Below are 24342 nucleotides of genomic sequence, written 5' to 3' on the forward strand. Positions count from 1 at the left end.
ACCAAATAAACAAAACCACGCTACTGCTATTATTATAAGACCTGAGATAATTTTTAAAAGATTGCCCAGGATGGCATAAAACCCCCCTTCAACAGAAAATGGTTAACTTATTTTTCCTCTTCCCTTTTTTGTTCTCTTATCTCTTCAGTGATTTCCTTGTTTTTCTATTTCTTTCATTTCTATCTCCTCTTGCTATTTTCTTCTGTCTTCCTTCTCAGGAAGTATTTTCATTACTGTAGTAATTATCTACTTTTAAAAGATCTGTTGTAATTATGAACCAGAATTCCTACAAGGACCAGCTGCTATCAGACAACTAACTGCTTGGTTTGTCACGCAGTGTAAAAACTGGGAAACAAAAACTTATGCTGCTACTAATTTCTTTAATAGATCTTAAAGATTAATGGCTTTATTTAAGTAAAGAGAATGCCAATAAGCACCAACTCTACCTCACAATGAACTTTATAATATATAGCTGCTTTGCAAATAGGAACATACAAAAGGAACTGCAAGTGTTTACTTCTAAGAAGTTAACACTTAAAAAAAAAATCTCTAATATCTTTTGAGAATTATTATCTGGAAATATTCTGCGCTTAAGTATCACTCTTATGAAATCTAAAACGATAGATCCTACCTCACATCATTTGTATATATTCATTCAGGTTGGATTAAAGAGCTAAACATATAACAACAAACAAACAAAACTTAACAAGTTTTAGGTGGCAATCTACATAATCTTAAGCGGGAAAGGCATTCCTAAGCAATACTCAAAATCCAGCAATCATCAAGGAAAAAAGTAAAGGATTTAACTACATCAAAACTGAAACTTGTTCTAGAATTAGCAGTCTGGAAGAAAATATCTGCTACACATATAACAGACAAAGGGGCTGTAACATCGAAGAGCTCCTACAAATCAGCAAGTAGGGAAAGAAAACATGACCAACGATAAGAATGGGAAATTCACAAAAGAAACAGAAGAGGCCGATAAGCATATGAAAAATTCTCGGCCACACTAGTATGAAGAAATACAAATTTAAAACAGGAGATATTTTATGACCATAGGATTCACAAAAATAAAAGGAAACAACACTTTAAAAAATATATATATTTATTTGGCTGCGCCGGGTCTTAGTTGCAGGATCTTTAGTTGTGTGTGTGTGTGTGTCTCTCTCTGACTCTTTTGTGACCCCATGGACAGTAGCCTGCCAAGCTTCTTGTCTATGGGATTTCCCAGGCAAGAACACTGGGGTAGGTTGCTATTTCATTCTCAAAGGAAATAACACTTTTTGTTGGTGACAGGATAAGGAAATGAAATATCTCATTTGGTAGGAGTCCCTACTTGCTCCTTCTCAGGTTTCTTTCACAGGCTTCTCCTTCTGTGTTCTCTGCTTAAGAAGCTGTTATTCCCCAGCAATGCACCCTTGGTTGTGTTCACACTCTGTACCTTCTTAGTGAATTCAACACTTACACGCTGATACCAAACCACTTGCTTTTAATCATTATTGTCTCCAGTACCTACACAGGGCCAGATCTGTAGTAAATGCTCAGTAAAAATGTGGTTTCAGTGAATAACTCCCAAGCTTACGTTTCTATCCTGAATCTTGTTTGTGGGTTCCACTCATACCACACATGTCTCCAGAGGGTCTAAATCTTAACTCACTGGTTCTCCCACTACATTTTCTAACTAAAAAATAAAATGAAATAACAATCTATTCTTCCTCTAGTAACTTCCATCTGGGAGGATTATGTTATCATATGTCAAATTATCAGGCCAAAGCCTGAATGCCACACCCCAGTTCCTCCCTTTCAGTTCCATTTCATTTCTTTGTTCTTCGTGGGTACATAATGGTCTTGTATTTTAGTTTAAAATCAGGAAATGGTCATGAGTTCTAACTTGCCCTTTAAATATTACAGCACTCACTAGCTTAACTGGAACCCCCCACAACCTTCATCCGGGATATTTTGGAATGTGCCACAAGGTCACAATGAATGGGTCACTACAGATATTTTACGGGTAGGGACCAAGAGGGCTAACAGTTGAATACTGTGTCAGGAGTCTCACACAAACACTGTCCAGACCCAAACGCCAAACAAACAATGCAGCTAGCCATTTTTTTTAATGCCACAAGATGGCAATAAGCACCAAGAAAGTCCTGAAAGATCAGTTTTCTGGCTAAAAAGGAACAGGAAGTTTCAAAATGTCCAAACAAGAAAAAAAAAAACAAAACACCCCGGTTTTTGATTGAAAATGCTGAAAAACACTTTTGAATGAGCCTATGCATTCCAACTCTCATTTATAACAGAGATTATGGATGATTCTTTCCAAATAAAGATTAACAAAGAGACACAAAAATTCCTACTTCTGCTGGAAATCTCATTCTGCTTAAAAAAAAAGCATATCTGATAAATTCTTCATTTTTCGATAATTTCACTTTGGGAAGGTCAGGTAAACGGTGGCAGTAGCACGATATATGATCTTTGTCCTCTAAGGACACAGCCAAGAAACGTTGGTGCCAAGTCCGAAGAATTAGGTTAGACATCAAACTAATACCTTTTAAAAAAATTAAAAACAAGCAGTGACCAATAAAGTAAGTTTTATTTTCTAAAGTGGCTTATAAATTAGCTCCTAAAGCAATTTTAAAATGTTCTGCGACTTCCCCAGTGTCACAGCGTATAAGAATTTGCCTGCCAGTGCAGGGGACACAGGTTCAACCCCTGGTTTGGGAAGACTCCACATGCCACTGAGAAACTAAGCCCGTGCACCACAACGGCTGAGCCTGCAGGCTGCAACTACTGAAGCCTGAGCACCTAGAGCCTGTGCTCTGCCCTAAGAGAAGCCACTGCAAGAGAAGTCCACACACCACAACAAAGAGCAGCCCTGCTTGCTGCAACTAGAGAAGTCCACGAAAGCAACGAAAACCCAGCACAGCCAAAAATAAAAATCAATCAATCAAAGAAAAATGTTCTAAGAAATAGAAATAAATAATAACTATTGATATTTCCTATGGTCACAATATCAAGATAAATAACACGCAGAGACTAAGTTCTGGGCTTCCCAGGTGGCTCTGCTGCTGCTGCTAAGTCGCTTTAGTCATGTCCGACTCTGTGCGACTCCAGAGACGGCGGCCCACCAGGCTCCCCCGTCCCTGGGATTCTCCAGGCAAGAACACTGGAGTGGGTTGCCATTTCCTTCTCCAATGCCTGAGAGTGGAAAGTGAAGTCACTCAGTCATGTCTGACTCTCAGCGACCCCATGGACTGCAGCCTACCTCCATCCATGGAATTTTCCAGGCAAGAGTACTGGAGTGGGGTGCCATTGCCTTCTCTGCCAGGTGGCTCAGCAGTAAAGAATTCCCCTGCAACGTAGGAGACCCAGATTCAATCCCTGGGGTCAGGAAGATGCCCTGGAGAAGGAAATGACAACTCACTCCAGTCTTCTCGCCTGGGAAATCCTGTGGACAGAGGAATCTGGCAGGCTACAGTCCATGGGGTTGCAGAGTCGAACATGACTGAAGCAACTGAGCACAAGCACTGCACAGCCTGAAAATGAAAGTGAAAGTCACCCAGTCGTGTCCAACTCTGCGACCCCATGGATGATACAGTCCATGGACTGCATAGCCTAGACTAGCCTAATGAATATCCGGATGTAGTTCACTTTCCTCTCTATTTGTTACCAACCAAGTGACAACAGATGTGAAAAAGTTGTGAAAAAATACATACTAGTGGGCAGAAATAATGGAAGAGTTAGAGACTGCTGTCAGTATTTGGAAAATAGGGGATTAAGAGTATAAATACAGTGAGACTATGTCTATTTTCCTTACAAAGCCCTAGATATCTCATTAGGCATTTTTGTTCTGGCCATAGGACATCTTTGCATGGAGACAGAAAAAGTCAAAGAGCAATTCTTACCTGCGTAAATGAGCATTTTCACTTCTTAGTGGCTGCATGGCCAGTGCTATTTCAACCTGAATATTTGTGTTTGCACTTATGGCTGGAAGCAGAGATATACACATCTCCAGTTCTGTAATCACCCTCTGAATTTCTGAATCTTCTATAAAAAACAGAAGAAATGAGTAAACACAGTATTATAAATTGCTGTTTTGATAAGATTATTCATATGTATTACTAAAAAAGAAAACATTTCACATATATACATATGTACTATAAACAAACTCAACTCAGTTATTTATGAATTTATTATACAAATCCTATTTTCCTTTTTCCTGCAGTCTGCATTTCCTTATTGAGAAGAATTCTAAAGATTTATGTTAAGTCACAGAATTATTATATCAGTGATTTTTTTTTTCAGTTAAAGTATCTAGTAGGAAGATGGTTTATATATATCTCCTAGTCCACATGTTCCTATAATTACTAAAGGGTTTCTTATAATTGATTATAGTATTAACAACACAACCTTTGATCCTGGCATAAGCAAATAATTCACTTCCGGTGATTCATTTTGGAAATATATTGAGGGAGGGTCTACTAAGATAAGGTTTTATTATTTAATTTTATAAAGTAAATTTAACACAACCGGCTACACTTCATTTGATGCAGCATCAAAAGCAGTATCATTTTTGTCACTGACTGTGGGGAGTGGATGATTTGGGAGGTGGCAAAAAGATACAGGTAGAAGGTAGATTTTAGATCTCTTGTCCTTTTATTTTTGTTCATTTTTATTCAGATTTTCTGTAAACTGCTAGAGAAATGGTACAGATGAATTTATTTGCAAAGCAGAAATAGAGTCACAAATGCAGCAAAAAAGCTTATGGCCAGCAAAGAGGGAGAAGGTGGGATGAACTGGGAGATGAGGGTTGATATACGTACAGTACTATGTAAAAAACAGATCACTAATGAGAACCTATGGTACAGCACAGGGAATCCTACTTGATCTATGGTGACCTAAACAGGAAGAAAATTTTTAAAAAGAGTGGATATATGTATACATACAACTGATGCACTTTGCTGTACAGGAGAAACTCATACAACATTGTAAAGCAACTATACTTCAATTAAACAAAAATTTCTGGGAAATGAAAACATTTAATAAATATAATACTAACTGATATCCAAAAGAGATAAAGTATTCAGCTACAAAAAGTTAATCAATTCCACAAGTATTTTAACACCTTAATGGAAAGTTTACATGCATACAGTAAACAATTGTGCCCAATTACAGAGCAGAATGCTCTGTAGAGGGGTTTTGCATGAAAGCATTAGAGGCAGAGACCTGGGCACCACCATTTTCCTGCAATGTACCTTAGTCAAATTACTTAATTCTTGAAGCCTAGGTTTCTTCATGGTTAAATAGATAACAACAGTACCTCATGGGGTTGCTGAGAGGATTAAATGAAATACTGTTCTCCAAGCCTCAGTTTCCTCATCTGTAAAATGGGGACAATAATAGTACCTCATAGGGTTGCTGTGAGGATTAAATGAAATAATGCATATAAAACACTTAGCACAGTGCTGGGCACATGCTAAGTGCTCAAGAAGTGATAGCTAATATTACTACTATTATAATTGTTACCAATGATTAAGTATTCAGTTAAGAGAATAATAATGAATTAACAGTCTGAAAATACAGGAGATTTTAATATACTGAACCACAGGATTAATAGTGCTACATCCTAATAATACAGATAAATTTTAAGATTTGGTAACTTTTTTGTCAGATTGCAAATATGAGGTACTCAATTAGAACTTCCATAATCAATTACTGTGTTTTCTAGATGACAAATGTGTAACTAACTCCAAGTGAAAGTCATTATTCAGAATATACATACATAATGAAAACGAATACAACCTGGCTCAAATATCTCATAACTCCACCCAAGATTTTTTTTTTTGATTAATTAAAACATCTTAAGAGTGAATTGAAAAGGGCATCAGAAGATTTAGGTTCCTTCTCAAAGTGAGATTTGTTAAACATTGTAACAGTTATTAAATAAATGATGAGAGGAAAACTTTTACATCTTTTTAAAGTAGGAAACATTATCACTCTGTTCTAGGGAGTTAACCATGTCCTCCAACCCCTTAAAATTTATCTCTATGAATTTTCCTTGGTTGAATCTTTTCAAGGTCCCTTTGAATGAAGTAGAATGAACACACACTTACAAGTAAAAGAATGATATTCCCTAGCACGTTTCAAATCCACAGGAAACAACAGGGAGCAAAAACCCACAAAATAAGAATAAAACAGACAAAACTCATCTCCTCATTAGCATAAGACATACTTCTATGGAAAATATCACAAACTTAATGTTGATTATTCTGAATTTAAATGATGACATGCCACAGAAAATTATAAAGAAAGTACTTATCTACCTTGTTCTGCTACCAGGGCCTTGAGCTCTCCCAACAAATACTTGATAGTTCTAACTTTTTCAGCGCTCTGGTTCACATTTTTTGCCTTCTGCACATCCTTTATTCTTGAATCTCCCAGAGGTATGTTTAAATCCTTTCCTTCACTTCTGACCTCACCAATGTGTTCGTTAGTACATTTTTCTTCATGAGTAGCCAAGAAAGCTGGCTGTAATAGGGTGGGGCTGCGGCGAGTGGGACTGTCAGGATGAGAACGCAACAGTTTCATGTATGTTTGGAAACACTTCAGTAAGTCCGGTTCCTCAGAAAGTCTTTTCGGCAGAACCCCGTTAGCAAGACCCAGTTGCTGAAATGTTGGAGTAGCTGGTTTGCCAGTTTGGGGCAGGTTACATGAAACTCCAAGACAGGTATTGAAGGAATTCCTTACAACATCATCAGTACAGTTCACAGAAGTTGTTCTTCCTTGTGATGCAAACTGACTGTCACCATCAGTCTGAACTTCCTAAAGAAAGAAAAAAACAAGCTAAGACTTCAAAAATAATGAGCACTGACTTGTGGGCATGAACTACAATAAACTCAAATGAAAAATGTTAGAAGATGACATTTGCAGGATGGAGTTACAGATTACCAGTGAATAAGTCAATTTCCCTTAGCTCATTATTCTGCATTTTTAAAGCTTAATTAGTTCACTTAGTAATATGGGAACATTATAAAGCCATGACCAAAATAGATTGTTTACATATATCATAAATGGTTTAAAGGCATCAAAAATTAGTCTACTTTGGGACTAAAATAAACTTCCACTTTGGGAAATCACAGTGTAGAAAATAAGCTGAAAAGGCTTCTGCATAAACATATTTAGAGAAATGTTACAGTAGTAAAAAATTTATTTAAATGTCTAACCATAGGTGAGGAGTTACACAGACCATGGTATATCCACTAGAGTAGTAAGAACTTAGTAAAAATTTACAAAAGGTAAATCACAATTAAATGTTAAGTGGAAAAAAGCAGCATGTAAAACTATATAAAATTTAATTATGATGATATTATTAAAAGAAAGTTTACTTAAATTAAAACCAGAAAATGAAACCTACACAAAGAATTAAATGACTGGAACATGCTCTATCAATGTGTTAACAGCAATTGTGCTTGGCTGGTAGGTATGGGTGATTTTTTTTTTCCTAGTCATCTTTTTCCTTCGCCCTGCCCACCACTGTCCTTAATTAATAGGCAAACTTTTCTAATAAAAAATAACTCAAAAAATAATTGGTCTTTACAGCCTAGGGCATTAAGATACAATCAGCAAATGAAATTTTCTCTCAAGATGACAATTTCTAAAAGCAAATTATTACTTATATAGTATATAAACTGCACTCACAGAATGAACCATTGGAGGGCAGGGTGGCTGCCGAGGTACCCGGACTGGGATAGAGGTGGGTAAACCATAACTAGAAGGTGAAGACGTCTGAGATTCTGAAAAGTAAAAGGGAGAAAAAGTCATTCACATCTCAGACTGCTTATACAATTACCAGGCAACTTAATTAGAGCTTATATTCATGCTTTTTAAAACGTCATTCATACTAACCAGAACCAGACACAGTGTGGCAAGGTGCAGTAGGAATTCCATTAGGGTTGTTCTTTGAAGCCAAGTTATTCATCAGCGACATTTGAGTCTGCACATGTTCACAAAGAGCTTGGTATATTAAGGGTGAATACATTCCACAGTGGTCTTGTAGTGACCAATTTTGCAGTATATCTGATGAGTCTCTTTCACTTCCAACAGAAGCATCATTAGGTATCTGCTTCTTCTTATCTGAAGATACTAATATGGAAAAAGGGGGAAAAAATTTCTGAAATATGGTTCTTTTCAAAAACCTTTACCAAAGGTATTAGAGGAAAAAAGGGCTCTCAGAAGTAACTCGATCATCACATACTTTACAGAGTGTGATCACCCCTAAAGAAAATCACCTCAAATTCTTTTTTTAAAAGGAAGTAATGAATCAGGCTCTCTTCAAAATTAACTTATACTATGTCTTTAAAATCTCTATTAAATGCTACTCATAATGCACTTGAGTTGGGAAAGGAGTCACTGGAAGGACTGATGCTGAAGCTGAAACTCCAATACTTTGGCCACCTGATAAGAACTGACTCACTGGAAGAACTGACTCATTGGAAAAGACCCTGATGCTGGGAAAGTTGAAGGCAGGAGGAGAAGGGGACGACAGAGGATGAGATGGTTGGATGGCATCACTGACTCGATGCACATGAGTTTGAGGAAAGCTCTGGGAGCTGGTGATGGACAGGGAAGCCTGGCGTGCTACAGTCCATGGGCTTGCAAAAAGTCAGACACGATTGAGTGACTGAACTAAATGGAATGCTCTTGAGAGGGAGAATGGAACAGAAAGATGGAATACCTTGTACAATTATGATGCTTTGATGATAATGATGACAATAACAGCAACAATAAATAAATCAGAGCTTTTAGAGTGAGAAAGTGAATTTAATCTACACATTGAGCTCTCAAATAAGACCTTAACCTGACATTTAAAGTCTCAAAAGCCTAACCACAACATAATTTTCCAACCATCTTTCCATCACCCTCAACTAAGAAATCTTTCAATCCAGTCAGACCAATTTAGACACCTACAAGCTTTTCTCACTTTCCTATAATATTACTCATGATGAATCATACCTTTCAATTCAATTCTACCTAACTCACCAAAGCTCATCTGAAGCCTTCTCCAGTTATTTCAGTCTAGTGACTGCTCTTCACCATGCCAGAGTACATACTGTCTATACAAATCATGTACCACTTGGATACTGTACTATATTGCTTATCTTTCACTCTCTTGTCTGTTTGACTAAACTATAAGCTTCCTTAGGCAGGGCTATATCAGAGTACAAAACAAACTTAGAAAAACATATACTTTTTGGCAAAAGCTTACCAAAGCTAAAATATATTTTATGATATAGCAATTATATTTCGGGGAATATACCTAGCAGAAATGAGTATTACGTCTACTAAAATGTGTACAAGAATGTTCGCAACAGCTTTATTAGCAGTAGCCCCAAACTGAAAACCCAAACAGTCATGAATAGTAGAAGTGGATGAATTGTGGTGTAGCCATATGATGGAATACTATATAGCAATGGAAAAGAACAAAGTACTGATATACTCTGACTGCCTATATGAAGTTAACAGATATGATGCTGTGTGAGAGTCAGACACAAGACTACAGGGTACAGCTGCATTTTCACAGTGTACATGAAGTTCAAAGATAGTAAAACTATCCAATCAAGAAAGAAGTCAGAAAAGTGTTTATTCAAGGATGAGGAGACAGGTAATAATGAGAATACTGATAGATAGGAGCCTGGCAGGGTACTGAAATCGTTCTTTATTTTCAACTGGGTGGTCAACTACATGGATGTACACATATGCAAATATTTATTGAGATTTATACACTTGCTTTATTAAAGTTAATCCTTACTTAAACAGTGAAAAGTTAAAAATTTTTAAATGGTATGGAATTCCCTAAATACATACACAATTTATTGAAAATAAAAACACTGCTAAAAGCATAAAACCTACAAGTAAAAGCAAAACGTTAAAGGCAAATGAAATATTATAACCAATAAACACAGAAAACTACTACTAAATTATTATTGGACTATGAAAATGGTTGGAGATACTGGATGCATCTATTTTGACTTGAGTTATTCTTTCCTTTGTGATAACCTATTGCTGTGAACATACTTCCCTGGCCTGCATATGAGCTCTAACAATTACTAGCTGAATAACTTTTGGCAAATTATTTAACCTCGCTTGGACTCTTCTTCCTCATCAAAAAAATGATGATAATAAGAGCATTACCTGTTTTATAACACTGTTATGAAAATTAAATAGCACATGTAAACTATCAGTGTCTAGCACATAGTAAGCACTCAATAAATGTTACCGCCATTACCAAATGGCTCCAAAGTCTTAATCAGATCAGATCAGATCAGATCAGTCGCTCAGTCATGTCTGACTCTTTGCGACTCCATGAATCGCAGCATGCCAGGCCTCCCTGTCCATCACCAACTCCCGGAGTTCACCCAGACTCATGTCCATCGAGTCAGTGATGCCATCCAGCCATCTCATCCTCTGTCGTCCCCTTCTCCTCTTGCCCCCAATCCCTCCCAGCATCAGATTCTTTTCCAATGAGTCAACTCTTCGCATGAGGTGGCCAAAGTACTGGAGTTTCAACTTGAGCATCATTCCTTCCAAAGAAATCCCAGGGCTGATCTCCTTCAGAATGGACTGGTTGGATCACCTTGCAGTCCAAGGGACTCTCAAGAGTCTTCTCCAACACCACAGTTCAAAAGCATCAATTCTTCGGCGCTCAGCCTTCTTCACAGTCCAATTCTCACATCCATACATGACCACTGGAAAAACCATAGCCTTGACTAGACGGACCTTTGTTGGCAAAGTATTGTCTCTGCTTTTCAATATGCTATCTAGGTTGGTCATAACTTTCCTTCCAAGGAGTAAGCGTCTTTTAATTTCATGGCTGCAGTCACCATCTGTAGTGATTTTGGAGCCCAGAAAAATAAAGTCTGACACTGTTTCCACTGTTTCCCCATCTATTTCCCATGAAGTGATGGGACCAGATGTCATGATCTTCGTTTTCTGAATGTTGAGCTTTAAGCCAACTTTTTCACTCTCCACTTTCACTTTCATCAAGAGGCTTTTTAGATCCTCTTCACTTTCTGCCATAAGGGTGGTGTCATCTGCATATCTGAGGTTATTGATATTTCTCCCGGCAATCTTGATTCCACCTTATGTTTCTTCCAGTCCAGCATTTCTCATGATGTACTCTGCATATAAGTTAAATAAACAGGGTGACAATATACAGCCTTGATGTACTCCTTTGCCTATTTGGAACCAGTCTGTTGTTCCATGTCCACTTCTAACTGTTGCTTCCTGATCTGCATACAAATTTCTTAAGAGGCAGATCAGGTGGTCTGGTATTCCCATCTTTTTCAGAATTTTCCACAGTTTATTGTGATCCACACAGTCAAAGGCTTTGGCATAGTCAATAAAGCAGAAATAGATGCTTTTCTGGAACTCTCTTGCTTTTTCCATGATCCAGCGGATGTTGGCAATTTGATCTCTGGTTCCTCTGCCTTTTCTATACATGGACATCACCAGATTGTCAACACCAAAATCAGACTGATCACATTCTTTGCAGCCAAAGATGGAGAAGCTCTATACAGTCAGCAAAAACAAGACCAGGAGCTGATTTGGCTCAGACCATGAACTCCTTATTGCCAAATTCAGACTGAAATTGAAGAAAGTAGGGAAAACCACTAGACCATTCAGGTATGACCTAAATCAAATCCCTTATGATTATACAGTGGAAGTGAGAAATAGATTTAAGGGACTAGATCTGATAGAGTACCTGATGAACTAAGGAATGAGGTTCGTGACATTGTACAGGAGACAGGGATCAAGACCATCCCCATGTAAAAGAAATGCAAAAAAGCAAAATGGCTGTCTGAGGAGGCCTTACAAATAGCTGTGAAAAGAAGAGAAGTGAAAAGCAAAGGAGAAAAGGAAAGATATAAACATCTGAATGCAGAGCTCCAAAGAATAGCAAGAAGAAATAAGAAAGCCTCCTTCAGTGATCAATGCAAAGAAATAGAGGAAAACAACAGAATGGGAAAGACTAGGGATCTCTTCAAGAAAACAAGAGATACCAAAGGAACATTTCATGCAAAGATGGGCTTGATAAAGGACAGAAATGGTATGGACCTAATAGAAGCAGAAGATATTAAGAAGAGATGGCAAGAATACACAGAAGAACTGTACAAAAAAGATCTTCACGACCCAGATAATCACGATGGTGTGATCACTGACCTAGAGCCAGACATCCTGGAATGGGAAGTCAAGTGGGCCTTAGAAAGCATCACTACGACCAAAGCTAGTGGAGGTGATGGAATTCCAGTTGAGCTATTTCAAATCCTGAAAGATGATGCTGTGAAAGTGCTGCACTCAATATGCCAGCAAATTTGGAAAACTCAGCAGTGGCCACAGAACTGGAAAAGGTCAGTTTTCATTCCAATCCCCAAGAAAGGCAATGCCAAAGAATGCTCAAACTATCGCACAATTGTACTCATCTCACACGCTAGTAAAGTAATGCTCAAAATTCTCCAAGCCAGGCTTCAGCAATATGTGAACCGTGAACTTCCTGATGTTCAAGCTGGTTTTAGAAAAGGCAGAGGAGCCAGAGATCAAAAGTCTTAATAGGGCCAAATAAATATTTTATATTCATAGATCTTCCCAACTGATATCAATAATAAATCTCTAGCCATTTCCCTTCTAAGGTGACATGCAATAAGTTATTCTTCATTCTCTGAATATGTGAACTAAAACAAACTGGTTAATAAACATTTGTTTAAAAAAAAAAAAAAGAGTGGAAATGTTGTTGAGTCCCTAAGTCGTGTCCAACTATTTGCAACCTCCTGGATTGCAACACACCGCACTCCTCTTTTCTCCACTATCTCCCAGTTTGCTCAAATTCATATCCATTGAGTCATCTAGCTATCATCCTCTGCTGACTCCTTCTCCTTTTCCCTTCAATCTTTTCCAGCATCAGCTGACTCTTTTCCAATGACTCAGCTCTTCACATCAGGTGGCCAAATTATTGGAGCTTCAGCGTCAGTCCTTTCAATGAATATTCAGGGTTGATTTCCTTTAGGATTCACTGGTTTGATCTACTTTCAGTCCAAAGGACTCTCAAGAGTCTTCTCCAGTACCACGGTACAAAAGCATCAATTTTTTAGCACTCAGCCTTCTTTATGGTCCAACTCTCACATCTGTACATGACTACTGGAAAGGCCTAGCTTTGACTATACAGATCTTTGTCAGCAAAGTGATGTCTCTGCTTTTTAATAGGGTGTCTAAGTTTGTCATAGCTTTCCTTCCAAGAAGCAAGTGTCTTTAATTTCATGGCTGCAGTCATTGTCTGCAGTGATTTTGGAGCTCAAGAAAATAAAATCTGCTACTACTTCCACATTTCCCCCTTCTACTTGCCATGAAATGATGGGACCAGATACCATGACCTTAGTATTTTCAATGTTGAGTTTCAAGACAGCTTTTTCACTCTCCTCTTTCACTCTTATCAAGAGGCACTTTAGCCCCTCTTTACTTTCTGCCATTGGAAAGTGAGATCTTTTCAGTTGTCGCATGTGGGATCTAGTTCCCTGACCAGGGATAGAACCTGGGTGGGTCCCGCTGCACTGGGAGTGTAGAGTATTAGCCACTGGACCACCAAGGAAATCCTTAGTGGAAATACAATTTATAATAAATAAAAAGGAAAAGTACCCTCCTAAAATAGTTTTAACTTCGAATCTAAAATGATGAAAGCTGAGATCCCATGCAGCCCACGGCCATCCAGAATATTGTTCTTCCTTTCCTCCTAATTCCTAGGTCTCTCTTCTGCTCTTGGATTTCTTTTGGCTCCATAATATATGTCTGGTTTGAGGAGTTCTCAGATTTTATACTCATAGGTCCCAAGCATTGGCACTCATTCACTTTCTTTTCAAGAGATGGTTTTCACAATCTCTGATTCAGTTCAGTTCAGTTGCTCAGTCGTGTCCAACTCTTTGCCACCCCATGAATCACAGCACGTCAGGCCTCCCTGTCCATCAACCAACTCCCAGAGTTCACTCAAACTCACATCCATCGAGTCAGTGATGCCATCCAGGCATCTCATCCTCTGTCATCCCCTTCTCCTCCAGCCCCCAATCCCTCCCAGCAGCAGGGTCTTTTCCAATGAGTCAACTCTTTGCATGAGGTGGCCAAAATACTGGAGTTTCAGCTTCAGTATCAGCCTTCCAATCAACACTCAGGACTGATCTCCCTTAGGATGGACTGGTTGGATCGCCTTGCAGTCCAAGGGACTCTCAAGAGTCTTCTCCAACACCACAGTTCAAAAGCATCAATTCTTCGGTGCTCAGCTTTCTTCACAGTCCGACTCTCACATCCATACATGACCACTGGAAAAACCATAGCCTTGACTAGACAGACCTTTGTTGGTAAAGTAATATCTCTGCTTTTGAATATGCTGTCTAGGTTGGTCATAACTTTCCTTCCAAGAAGTAAGTGTCTTTTAATTTCATGGCTGCAATCACCATCTGCAGTGATTTTGGAGCCCAAAAAAAATAAAGTCTGACACTGTTTCCAGTGTTTCCCCATCTATTTCCTGTGAAGTGATGGGACCGGATGCCATGATCTTCATTTTCTGAATGTTGAGCTTTAAGCCAACTTTTTCACTCTCCTCTTTCACTTTCATCAATAGCCTTTTTAGTTCCTCTTCATTTTCTGCCATAAGGGTGGTATCATCTGCATATCTGAGGTTATTGATATTTCTCCCGGCAATCTTGATTCCAGCTTGTGCTTCTTACAGCCCAGCATTTCTCATGATGTACTCTGCATAGAAGTTAAATAAGCAGGGTGACAATATACAGCCTTGACGTACTCCTTTTCCTATTTGGAACCAGTCTGTTGTTCCATGTCCAGTTCTAACTGTTGCTTCCTGACCTGCATACAGGTTTCTCAAGAGGCAGGTCAGGTGGTCTGGTATTCCCATCTTTTTCAGAATTTTCCACAGTTTCTTGTGATCCACACAGTCAAAGGCTTTGGCATAGTCAATAAAGCAGAAATAGATGTTTTTCTGGAACTCTCTTGCTTTTTCCATGATCCAGCGGATGTTGGCAATTTGATCTCTGGTTCCTCTGCCTTTTCTAAAACCAGCTTGAACATCTGGAAGTTCACGGTTCACATATTGCTGAAGCCTGGCTTGGAGAATTTTGAGCATTACTTTACTAGCATGTGAGATGAGTGCAATTGTGTGGCAGTTTGAGCATTCTTTGGCATTGCCTTTCTTGGGGATTGGAATGAAAACTGACCTTTTCCAGTCCTGTGGCCACGGCTGAATTTTCCAAATTTGCTGGCATATTGAGTGCAGCACTTTCACAGCATCATCTTTCAGGATTTGGAATAGCTCAACTGGAATTCCATCACCTCCACTAGCTTTGTTTGTAGTGATGCTTTCTAAGGCCCACTTGACTTCACATTCCAGGATGTTTGGCTTTAGGTCAGTGATCACACCATCGGGATTATCTGGGTCGTGAAGCTCTTTTTTGTACCGTTCTTCTGTGTATTCTTGCCACCTCTTCTTAATATCTTCTGCTTCTGTTAGGTCCATACCATTTCTGTCCTTTATCGAGCCCATCTTTGCATGAAATGTTCCTTTGGTGTCTCTAATTTTCTTGAAGAGATCTCTAGTCTTTCCCATTCTGTTGTTTTCCTCTATTTCTTTGCATTGATCGCTGAGGAAGGCTTTCTTATCTCTTCTTGCTATTCTTTGAAACTCTGCATTCAGATGCTTATATCTTTCCTTTTTTCCTTTGCTTTTCACTTCCCTTCTTTTCACAGCTATTTGTAAGGCCTCCCCAGACAGCCATTTTGCTTTTTCTGCATATCTTTTCCATGGGAATGGTCTTGATCCCTGTCTCCTGTACAATGTCACGAACCTCATTCCATAGTTCATCAGGCACTCTAGCTATCAGGTGTAGGCCCTTAAATCTATTTCTCACTTCCACTGTATAATCATAAGGGATTTGATTTAGGTCATACCTGAATGGTCTAGTGGTTTTCCCTACTTTCTTCAATTTAAGTCTGAATTTGGCAATAAGGTGTTCATGATCTGAGCCACAGTCAGCTCCTGGTCTTGTTTTTGCTGACTGTATAGAGCTTCTCCATTTTTGGCTGCAAACAATATAATCAATCTGATTTCGGTGTTGACCCTCTGGTGATGTCCATGTGTAGAGTCTTCTCTTGTGTTGTAGGAAGAGGGTGTTTGCTATGACCAGTACGTTCTCTTGGCAAAACTCTATTAGCCTTTGCCCTGCTTCATTCTGTACTCCAAGGCCCAATTTGCCTGTTACTCCAGGTGTTTCTTGACTTCCTACTTCTGCATTCCAGTCCCCTATAATGAAAGGACATCTTTTTTGGGTGTTAGTTCTAAAAGGTCTTGTAGGTCTTCATAGAACCATTCAACTTCAGCTTCTTTAGCATTACTGGTTGGGACATAGGCTTGGATTACCATGATATTGAATGGTTTGCCTTGGAAATGAATAGAGATCATTCTGTCGTTTTTGAGATTGCATCCAAGTACTGCATTTCGGACTCTTTTGTTGACCATGATGGCTACTCCATTTCTTCTGAGGGATTCCTGCCCACAGTAGTAGATATAATGGTCATCTGCGTTAAATTCACCCATTCCAGTCCATTTTAGTTCGCTGATTCCTAGAATGTCAATGTTCACTCTTGCCACCTCCTGTTTGACCACTTCCAATTTGCCTTGATTCATGGACCTGACATTCCAGGTTCCTATGCAATATTGCTCTTTACAGCATCGGACCTTGCTCCTATCACCAGTCACATCCACAACTGGGTATTGTTTTTGCTTTGGCTCCATCCCTTCATTCTTTTTGGAGTTATTTCTCCACTGATCTCCAGTAGCATATTGGGCCCCTACCGACCCAGGGAGTTCCCTTTTCAGTATCCTATCATTTTGCCTTTTCCTACTGTTCATGGCGTTCTCAAGGCAAGAATACTGAAGTGGTTTGCTATTCCCTTCTCCAGTGGACCACATTCTGTCTTAATCTCTGATTAAGTTAAGCTACAATATTTTGCCTTTGCCAGCAGATGCCATCACCCAACATAAATTAATAAACTTCAAATAACTTCTTAAAATTCAAAGCTTTAGAATTAACATGTCTTACTTAACTGCTCCATTAACTCAATCTATGTGAAACTCTAATCTGTATTTAAGACACAAAAATCTTAAAACAATTTATCCAAGACAAGTTAAAAACCATTAAGTGGATGTACAATTTTTAGATAATTCCTGCCACCCAAATATGGAATAAACACCTACTGCAGATAGGCATTGCTGGATGCCTATTATAATTTGAAATATGGAGAACACTTGGCCTTGATGGGGGCAATCAATGCTAAAAATATTCTGCCTGTAGTGGTTTATTTCTCCAAGATGAGGGCAGAAATATATATATGATACTGAAGGTAGGAGCATGTGACCACAGCATTCAATACAGTTATCAAAACTAAGTAGCTGCTTATTAAAAAATGTTTTTTTTTTTTTTTTCTTTTAAATGTCAGGTGCACTCTTGGGTAAGCTCTCAATGCATTTTTGGAACTGCCTTTCTGCCTCATTCCTCTGAGTAAACAACAGGGTGGGTGGGTGTGACTCCACAGACACCCAGTGATCTGGCAGGTCCCAGACAGAAAATACATAAGGAGCCCACGCCCCAGAAGACAGTAACACAAAATAGTAAGATAACATATGTTAAAGTTAAAATGATATGTAGATACTAGTTAACATGCTATAATAAATTCCTAAAGTTCTAATTAGGACTATCTCACTTGTGGAGAGATGAAAAAGGAAGGAAATGCAGTTTTGCCTATTTTTTTTTTAATGTTAAATTGGTGAGTTGTCAGAAATTGTGCTTTTTAGATAAAGGGCATTTTTATTTATTTTATTAAAAAAAAATCTTCTGGCCATATCCAGTGGCATGTGGGATCTTAGTTCTCCGACCAGGCATCAGACTGTGCCCTCTGCATTGGAAGTGTAGAGTCTTAACCACTGGACCACCAAAGAAGTCCCAGCTTTTGTGTATTTTAGGCACTGTGATTAACAGAGCAAAAACCTTGTACTGGCTAACAGCTGTTAACTACAAAAAAAGAAAAAAAAATATCCTTTCTAGATAGTGCTACAGTGATAAAGCAAAGAAAGATGAAGTAATTTAACCAAAGGGAAAGAGGTTTCTGCTTCCAAAGAATAAACCTTGGTCAATGAGAACCACTTCTTATACTATAACCCTAATGGAGATTGTCCTTTGGCAAGTAGGTCCTAACTTCTGATGATGACAGTGTAGGGGAAAGGACAATAAGAATATTATATACTGATAACAGGCCAGAACTGCTGGTCTGACTCTAATCCAAATAAGAATTTAATGCTAGGGACTAAGAATGCCAGATCTCTCTCTTTTGCTTCACCAAACCCACCTTCTACCCATCTCCACTCTGCTCTGCTCTCTCTGGGATGCTACTCTGTATGGATTACATTATTAAGAGACATTCCTTTATGGGTCTCTTGTGCTCCTACATGTCTTGCTGGGTTTACCAAAGAAAAAGTAAGGCTTTGAGCTAAGCTCTGTACCTGGGACATTTTTCAGGGCTGTGTTTATACTGAGCAACGTTGAGGGATAAGGTGATGTTTTTCCGTCAGTCAAGTATAGGCTTTCTAACTGCTTACCACCAAAGCAATGAATTCCCCAAGCTCAGTGCTCTTCAGCATGTGCAGTTTCCCCGTGGGTCCATCGTATCATCCCACTGGCAGTTGGCAGTGAGGCAGAACCAGCACAAATATGCTAATGTGCATGCTGCGAGCTGTGCTATGAGCACAGCACCTTTGTCTCTGACCCAAGAGTCTTGTGTCTCCTGTCAACATGCATGACATAGTAAGGATAATTCATTAGCTTGTAAGAATGAAAATCAGATCCCTGACTAGATATACATCAACAGGGTTCCAGTTGGGTCCAATCCAATGGGAATTGTGGCATTATCAAAGACAGGAAAAAGCATGCATTCAAGGTATTTCAAACTCCTCTCTATGAGGCCACCTTGGGCTGGCTTTGTCCCTTAAAGCTCACTGATCCTCTCAAGGTGGCCTACTCTAACAGAACAATATCTCTAGCTGAATCCCAGTAACCTCTTCCTCACCTCATCCCTTAAGACCTAGGGATATTAACAGTTCTGTTCATGCTGCTAGCACTGGGCTAGCAGAATCCCTTGTGGTTTCCTTATACCCTAATGAGTTTATAATGAGTTTCTTCATAAATAAAACCCCTATCTTAATTTGGGTGTTGCCATCTATTCTTTCTTGCCAGTCAATTCTAAAGGAAATCAACCCTGAATATTCATTGGAGGGGCTGATGCTGAAGCTCCAATACTTTGGCCACCTGATGCAAAAAGCCGACTTACTGGAAAAGACGCTGATGCTGGGAAAGATTGAGGGCAGAAGGAGAAGAGGGTGACAGAGGATGAGATGGTTGGACAGCATCACTGACTCAATGGACATGAGTTTGAGTAAACTCTGGGAGATAGTGAAGGAAGGACAAGTCTGGAAGTCCATGGGCTCGCAGAGTCAGACATGACTTATCGACTGAACTCTGTGGGAACTCTGAACAAATAGTTAAGTTAGGATCCAACAAGTTGCTACCATGGCACCATCGCTGACCATGTACTACCACTCATTTCTTTGTCCATCGGTCCTCCAAAATAGGTTTCTACTTTAAGAGTTAGACCAGGGGTAAGCACACTTGTTCTTAAAAGGCTAGAGAATAAACATATTATGCTTTAAACAGGCCAGATGGTCTCTTTCACAACTACTGAACTCTGCTCCTATAACACGAAAGTAACCATAGAAAATACATAAACAAAAATGAATTAGCATGACTGTGCTCTGATAAAGCTTCATTTACAAAATAACTAAACATTATAATAAAACAAAACTGGCTGTAGTATGCTCACCCTGGATTAGACTAATATTGTCCCACTGAAATATAATGTAAATCATATAAGCAATTTAAAATTTTCCAAGAACTACATTAAAAAAATTAAAATAGGCAACATTAATTACTATAATGTTTTATTCAAATCAATACAGCCAAAATATTAACGTTACAATATGTGATTAACATTAATCACTGAGATATTTTATTTTTTTGCATTAAATATTCTAAGCATACTGTGTATTTTTACTATAAAGCACATCTCAATCCGGATGGTAAATTTTTATCAGAAATCCTTGATCTGTATTTAGGTTTAATAAACTTTACAGTTGAAAAAAGTCGATTCATTTACCAAGTTATTTCAAACATACTTTAAAAGTTTTCTAATAACTAGGTCAAGTACCAGCTTTCAAATGTAAATTAATTAAAATTAAATAACATTTACAACTGAGTTCCCTAGTTGTACTAGCCATACTTGGAATGCTCCGCAGTCACATGTGGCTTGAGACTGCCATCTTAAGTGGCACAGGTCAAGACAATACAAGGCTAAACGCAACTGGCCTCCAAGATAGGTTAGGAAGTTGTTTTCTCGGCCTTGGTTCTGACTCAAGACCATCTGAATTTCAGCCTCTTTGCCTGAATCCTGATGTCTAGTACCCAGAACTAGTGCTGTACATGACTCAAACCCCTTACCTAAGCTAAATCTTACTGTACTCTGCTGTACTAACATTTTTGGCCCACGTGAACTGTGAACTAGCTGGTTCCATTCTTGATGCTCTGAAATCCCATTATGGACTTTTTCATCTCTATTTTGGGCTACCATGTTCCATAGGCCTCTGTGGAACAACATAATCAAAACTTGCTTATTCTAAACTGCTTACTGAATCATTCCACTTAAGTCAGCAAGTTAATTGTGAGTGTAAACCATCCTTGGCTACAGTCACTGTCAATCAGTGGCAGACTTTTTTTCCTTACATAACTACCCAACTTGGAATTTTACCTTCCTGTTACCATAGCTTCTAACTGTGCAGCTGAAAAATTGAGCTATAGATCCTACTTAGAATATATGTATACACATATAGTATTTTTAAAACAATAAATATACACCCAATGTATATGAAATATGAAACACCCAATGAAATATGAAACCCAATCAATCTGTGAATATCATTCTGAGTTTGAACCTATTCTCCTACAAAACCTAACCATTTTTTTTTCTACTTTTCTTCCTGGCAAAGCACTCAGCAATTAGAAGCTGAATAGAGGGGAAAAAGAAATCACAAGCACACACACACACCTGTATAACCAGTATTATTAAAATGTAAGCCCAATTGCATAACCCCAGTAGTCTATCAAAACTCCCATAATTAAGTATCATATTTAAATAAATAAGAGAAAAAAATACTTACAAATTTCCTTCCGGACTACAGAAGGCACAGTATGTTTTTCATGTCCTTTCTTTTTGGATCTGTATCTTTTGGTTTCTACAGGTCTAAGGTTACATCTATTTTCTGAATATGTTATTTCTGAACCTATTAATGATTAAAACAAAAATTCATTAGCATTAAGAGAACTACTTAATTGAGAAAAGGTGATCAGCAAAGAAGCATTTAAAAAAAAAACCTGAATCTTCATTTCTCAAAATGTCCCGCAGCAAAGATGCACAGCCATCAAGCCCCTGTACAGTTTCAGTCTGTAAGGAGAAAGTCACATAGAAATTGTACATAAAATTTTAGTGCCTAAAAAAAATTCTGTAATTTTAAAATTTCCTTATTTAGGAGCAATTTATTATTGGTAGAAGACATGTTTTAAAGAAAAAAAGTCTTCATTCTTTGTCAGGACAATTAATACTTCACCTTTGAATTTTTATTTCCACTTCTTAGCTTTTACCTGAAAACTAATTAAACAGTATACACTGTATCTATTCAGTTTACTCTTACCTGACTTTCTGAATCAGAGTGAGTGGGATAGCCAGAATCTGCATTAAAACGGGGTATCTTTCTCAAATTGGTCCTAGAAAACAAGTTTGTTAATACATTTACATATAATACAAATATAATTACAAATAATATAATATTTTCCCAAAATACATTCTAAAAAGACACTTGCTTTCCACCAAAGGTTGGATAAGAAAGCTTGTCCAACCATGTAAAAGATGGATTTATGCAGGACTTTATGAAGGTTGTAAAGACTAAGATGATCAACATGGGTAGAGATATGAAAGGTTTCTCCCCAGAGTTTTGTGAAAGTAGAGACCCTCACTTAGTTCTCTGGGGTAGGAAAAATTTAGTCCATCCCATAGACTTGAAAATCTCCTGAGAATTCCTGAAGTTGGACACTTTCTTAAGTACTTACCCTTTCTTTCCATTTGTTAATTTAGCAGGTCCAGTGTGCTTTCCCGAAGGTATTACCTATGACATGATGCATTATATTATAGGAGATATACAAATATTTTTCTATCACATTCTCAGTATACTGTTCTGACAAAACCTAAAATGTTATTGTTTCCTTTTGTTTCACTTGGTAAAACATACATAACATAAAATAAACCATTCTGAAGTATACGGCTCTGTGGCATTAAACACATTCACAGTTGGACAGCCATCACTACAGCCCATCTCCAGAACTTTGTCCTCTTCCCAAACTGAAATTCTGTACCCATTAATCATTAATCTCTAATCCTCTCCTAAGTACCTGGTGTAACCACCCTTCTACTTTTGGTCTCACTGTTGTAGGAATCTCATATAAATGGAACCAGATAGTATTTGTCCTTTTGTGACTGGCTTACTTTGCTTAGCACAGTATCTTCATAGTATCCATGTTGCAGCATGTGCAAAATTTCCTTCTTGTTAAGGTTGAATAATACTCCATTTTATATATGTACTATGTTATTAATTTTAATAAAATCCACTATTACAACTGAACTCATAAATTTTTTTTTTTATATAAAATGTCAAGCAAGCAACACATAGATTTGTTCCTTAAGTCTATGTAAGTTGAAGACTGAAGTTGAAATTTTACTTTAACCAGAAGTATCTACTATAGTAAGTCTGGACTATACTCAATCCCTCAAAATATTCTACTTCCCCTAGGTCTTCAAACTACATTAACTCAAGACATAGGGCAGATGATTTGATTCTATTTTTCCACATTCTTTGGAATGCCTGACAAGACCAGCCCGTGAAAACTATACTCATTTGCTTCTACACGCATCCAATACGCTGGGAGTTACACAAGAAGCAAGTTAACTGTGCTTGCCTCTGGGGAGGGAAACTCAGAATCTGGGGGACAGAACAAGGGAGACTTTCCATGGTATACGTTTTTATATATTAATAATTTTACATTATTTAAATATAATATCTATTCAAAATATAATTTTTGAAAGACATGGTTAAATTTCCTACTCACTCCCTCATTTTACCCTTTAGGTGTAGTCACTGTTAGCAGTTACACTTAGGATTTTTCTTGACATGTTTACATATTTCATCTCAAGATAGCTTTGAGCAATTACTATTAAACTTTCTGGAATTATAAAGTTTCACTTCTCCTTAAGATAACTTAGAATATGAGGGAGTCAAAAAACAGCAGCAAGAACCAACATTGGCAGAAATAAGATGCCATGTAACACAACTCTACTAGACCCTAAGGGGCTTTCCTTTCACAGTATCTATGTTGGTGTCCTGTCCAGGACCATAATAAAAAACCAAACCATCATGCTAAGTCTAAAAACAACTACCACAATAATTATCTGTCAGAATTTAAAAAGTATACTGTCGAGATAAATGTATGGCATGATGGCATAATTGAAAGATTATATAAAGCATTTCACCGAAACACATACACACACACATTAGGTCATATTACAAAATCAGGTAAAGAAAATTAACCAGAATAAAGCATGCTGCAACACTGTGATACTAGCAGATTCCCTTCAAATGTATTTTGTATTCTTTATTTTGAAATAATAGTACAAAGAACGGTATAATGCTACCAAGATTCCACAACTGCTGACATTTACTACATCTGCCATCTTCTCCCTTTCAAAAATGTATAGTATTACTTTTTGTGTGAACCATTTCAGATTATGTTACAGACATGATACTTCTTTATATTTATTTACTCCTAAATATTTCCTAAGGACAAGGTCACTCTCTCATAAAACCAAATTATCAAAATCAGGAAATTAACAGTGAAACCATACTATAATCTAATCTACAGATCTTATTCACATTTTGCCAATTATCAAAATACTGTCCTTTACATTAAAAAAAAAATTATGGCCCTTATCCCATAAATCCAGGATCATACGAAGCATTTTAAGCTGTCATTTCTCTTTTGTCTCCTTTACTCGGGAACAGTTCCTAGAGGTGTCATTCAT

At 37.9% G+C, this 24342-nt stretch overlaps 1 protein-coding gene across 7 annotated transcripts in view; it reads right to left on the reverse strand.

Moving 5' to 3' along the window:
* CCDC14 (coiled-coil domain containing 14) overlaps positions 1 to 24342 on the reverse strand; it is a 116224-nt gene that overhangs the window by 85949 nt on the left and 5933 nt on the right. For 6 of the 7 annotated variants that reach the window (XM_055568418.1, XM_055568419.1, XM_055568415.1 and 3 more), the window contains exons 2-9: positions 22320 to 22375; positions 21905 to 21977; positions 21588 to 21657; positions 21374 to 21496; positions 7906 to 8142; positions 7699 to 7793; positions 6324 to 6822; positions 3906 to 4047 (exon numbers count right to left, since the gene is read on the reverse strand). In XM_055568418.1, coding sequence (XP_055424393.1) covers positions 3906 to 4047; positions 6324 to 6822; positions 7699 to 7793; positions 7906 to 8142; positions 21374 to 21496; positions 21588 to 21657; positions 21905 to 21977; positions 22320 to 22375 — 1295 coding nt within the window. The remainder of the gene's footprint in view (positions 1 to 3905; positions 4048 to 6323; positions 6823 to 7698; positions 7794 to 7905; positions 8143 to 21373; positions 21497 to 21587; positions 21658 to 21904; positions 21978 to 22319; positions 22376 to 24342) is intronic. The other variant, XM_055568416.1, reaches the window with a different exon arrangement.

Source organism: Bubalus kerabau, chromosome 2 (genome assembly GCF_029407905.1).
Source record: "Bubalus kerabau isolate K-KA32 ecotype Philippines breed swamp buffalo chromosome 2, PCC_UOA_SB_1v2, whole genome shotgun sequence".
NCBI classification, from domain to species: domain Eukaryota; kingdom Metazoa; phylum Chordata; class Mammalia; order Artiodactyla; family Bovidae; genus Bubalus; species Bubalus kerabau.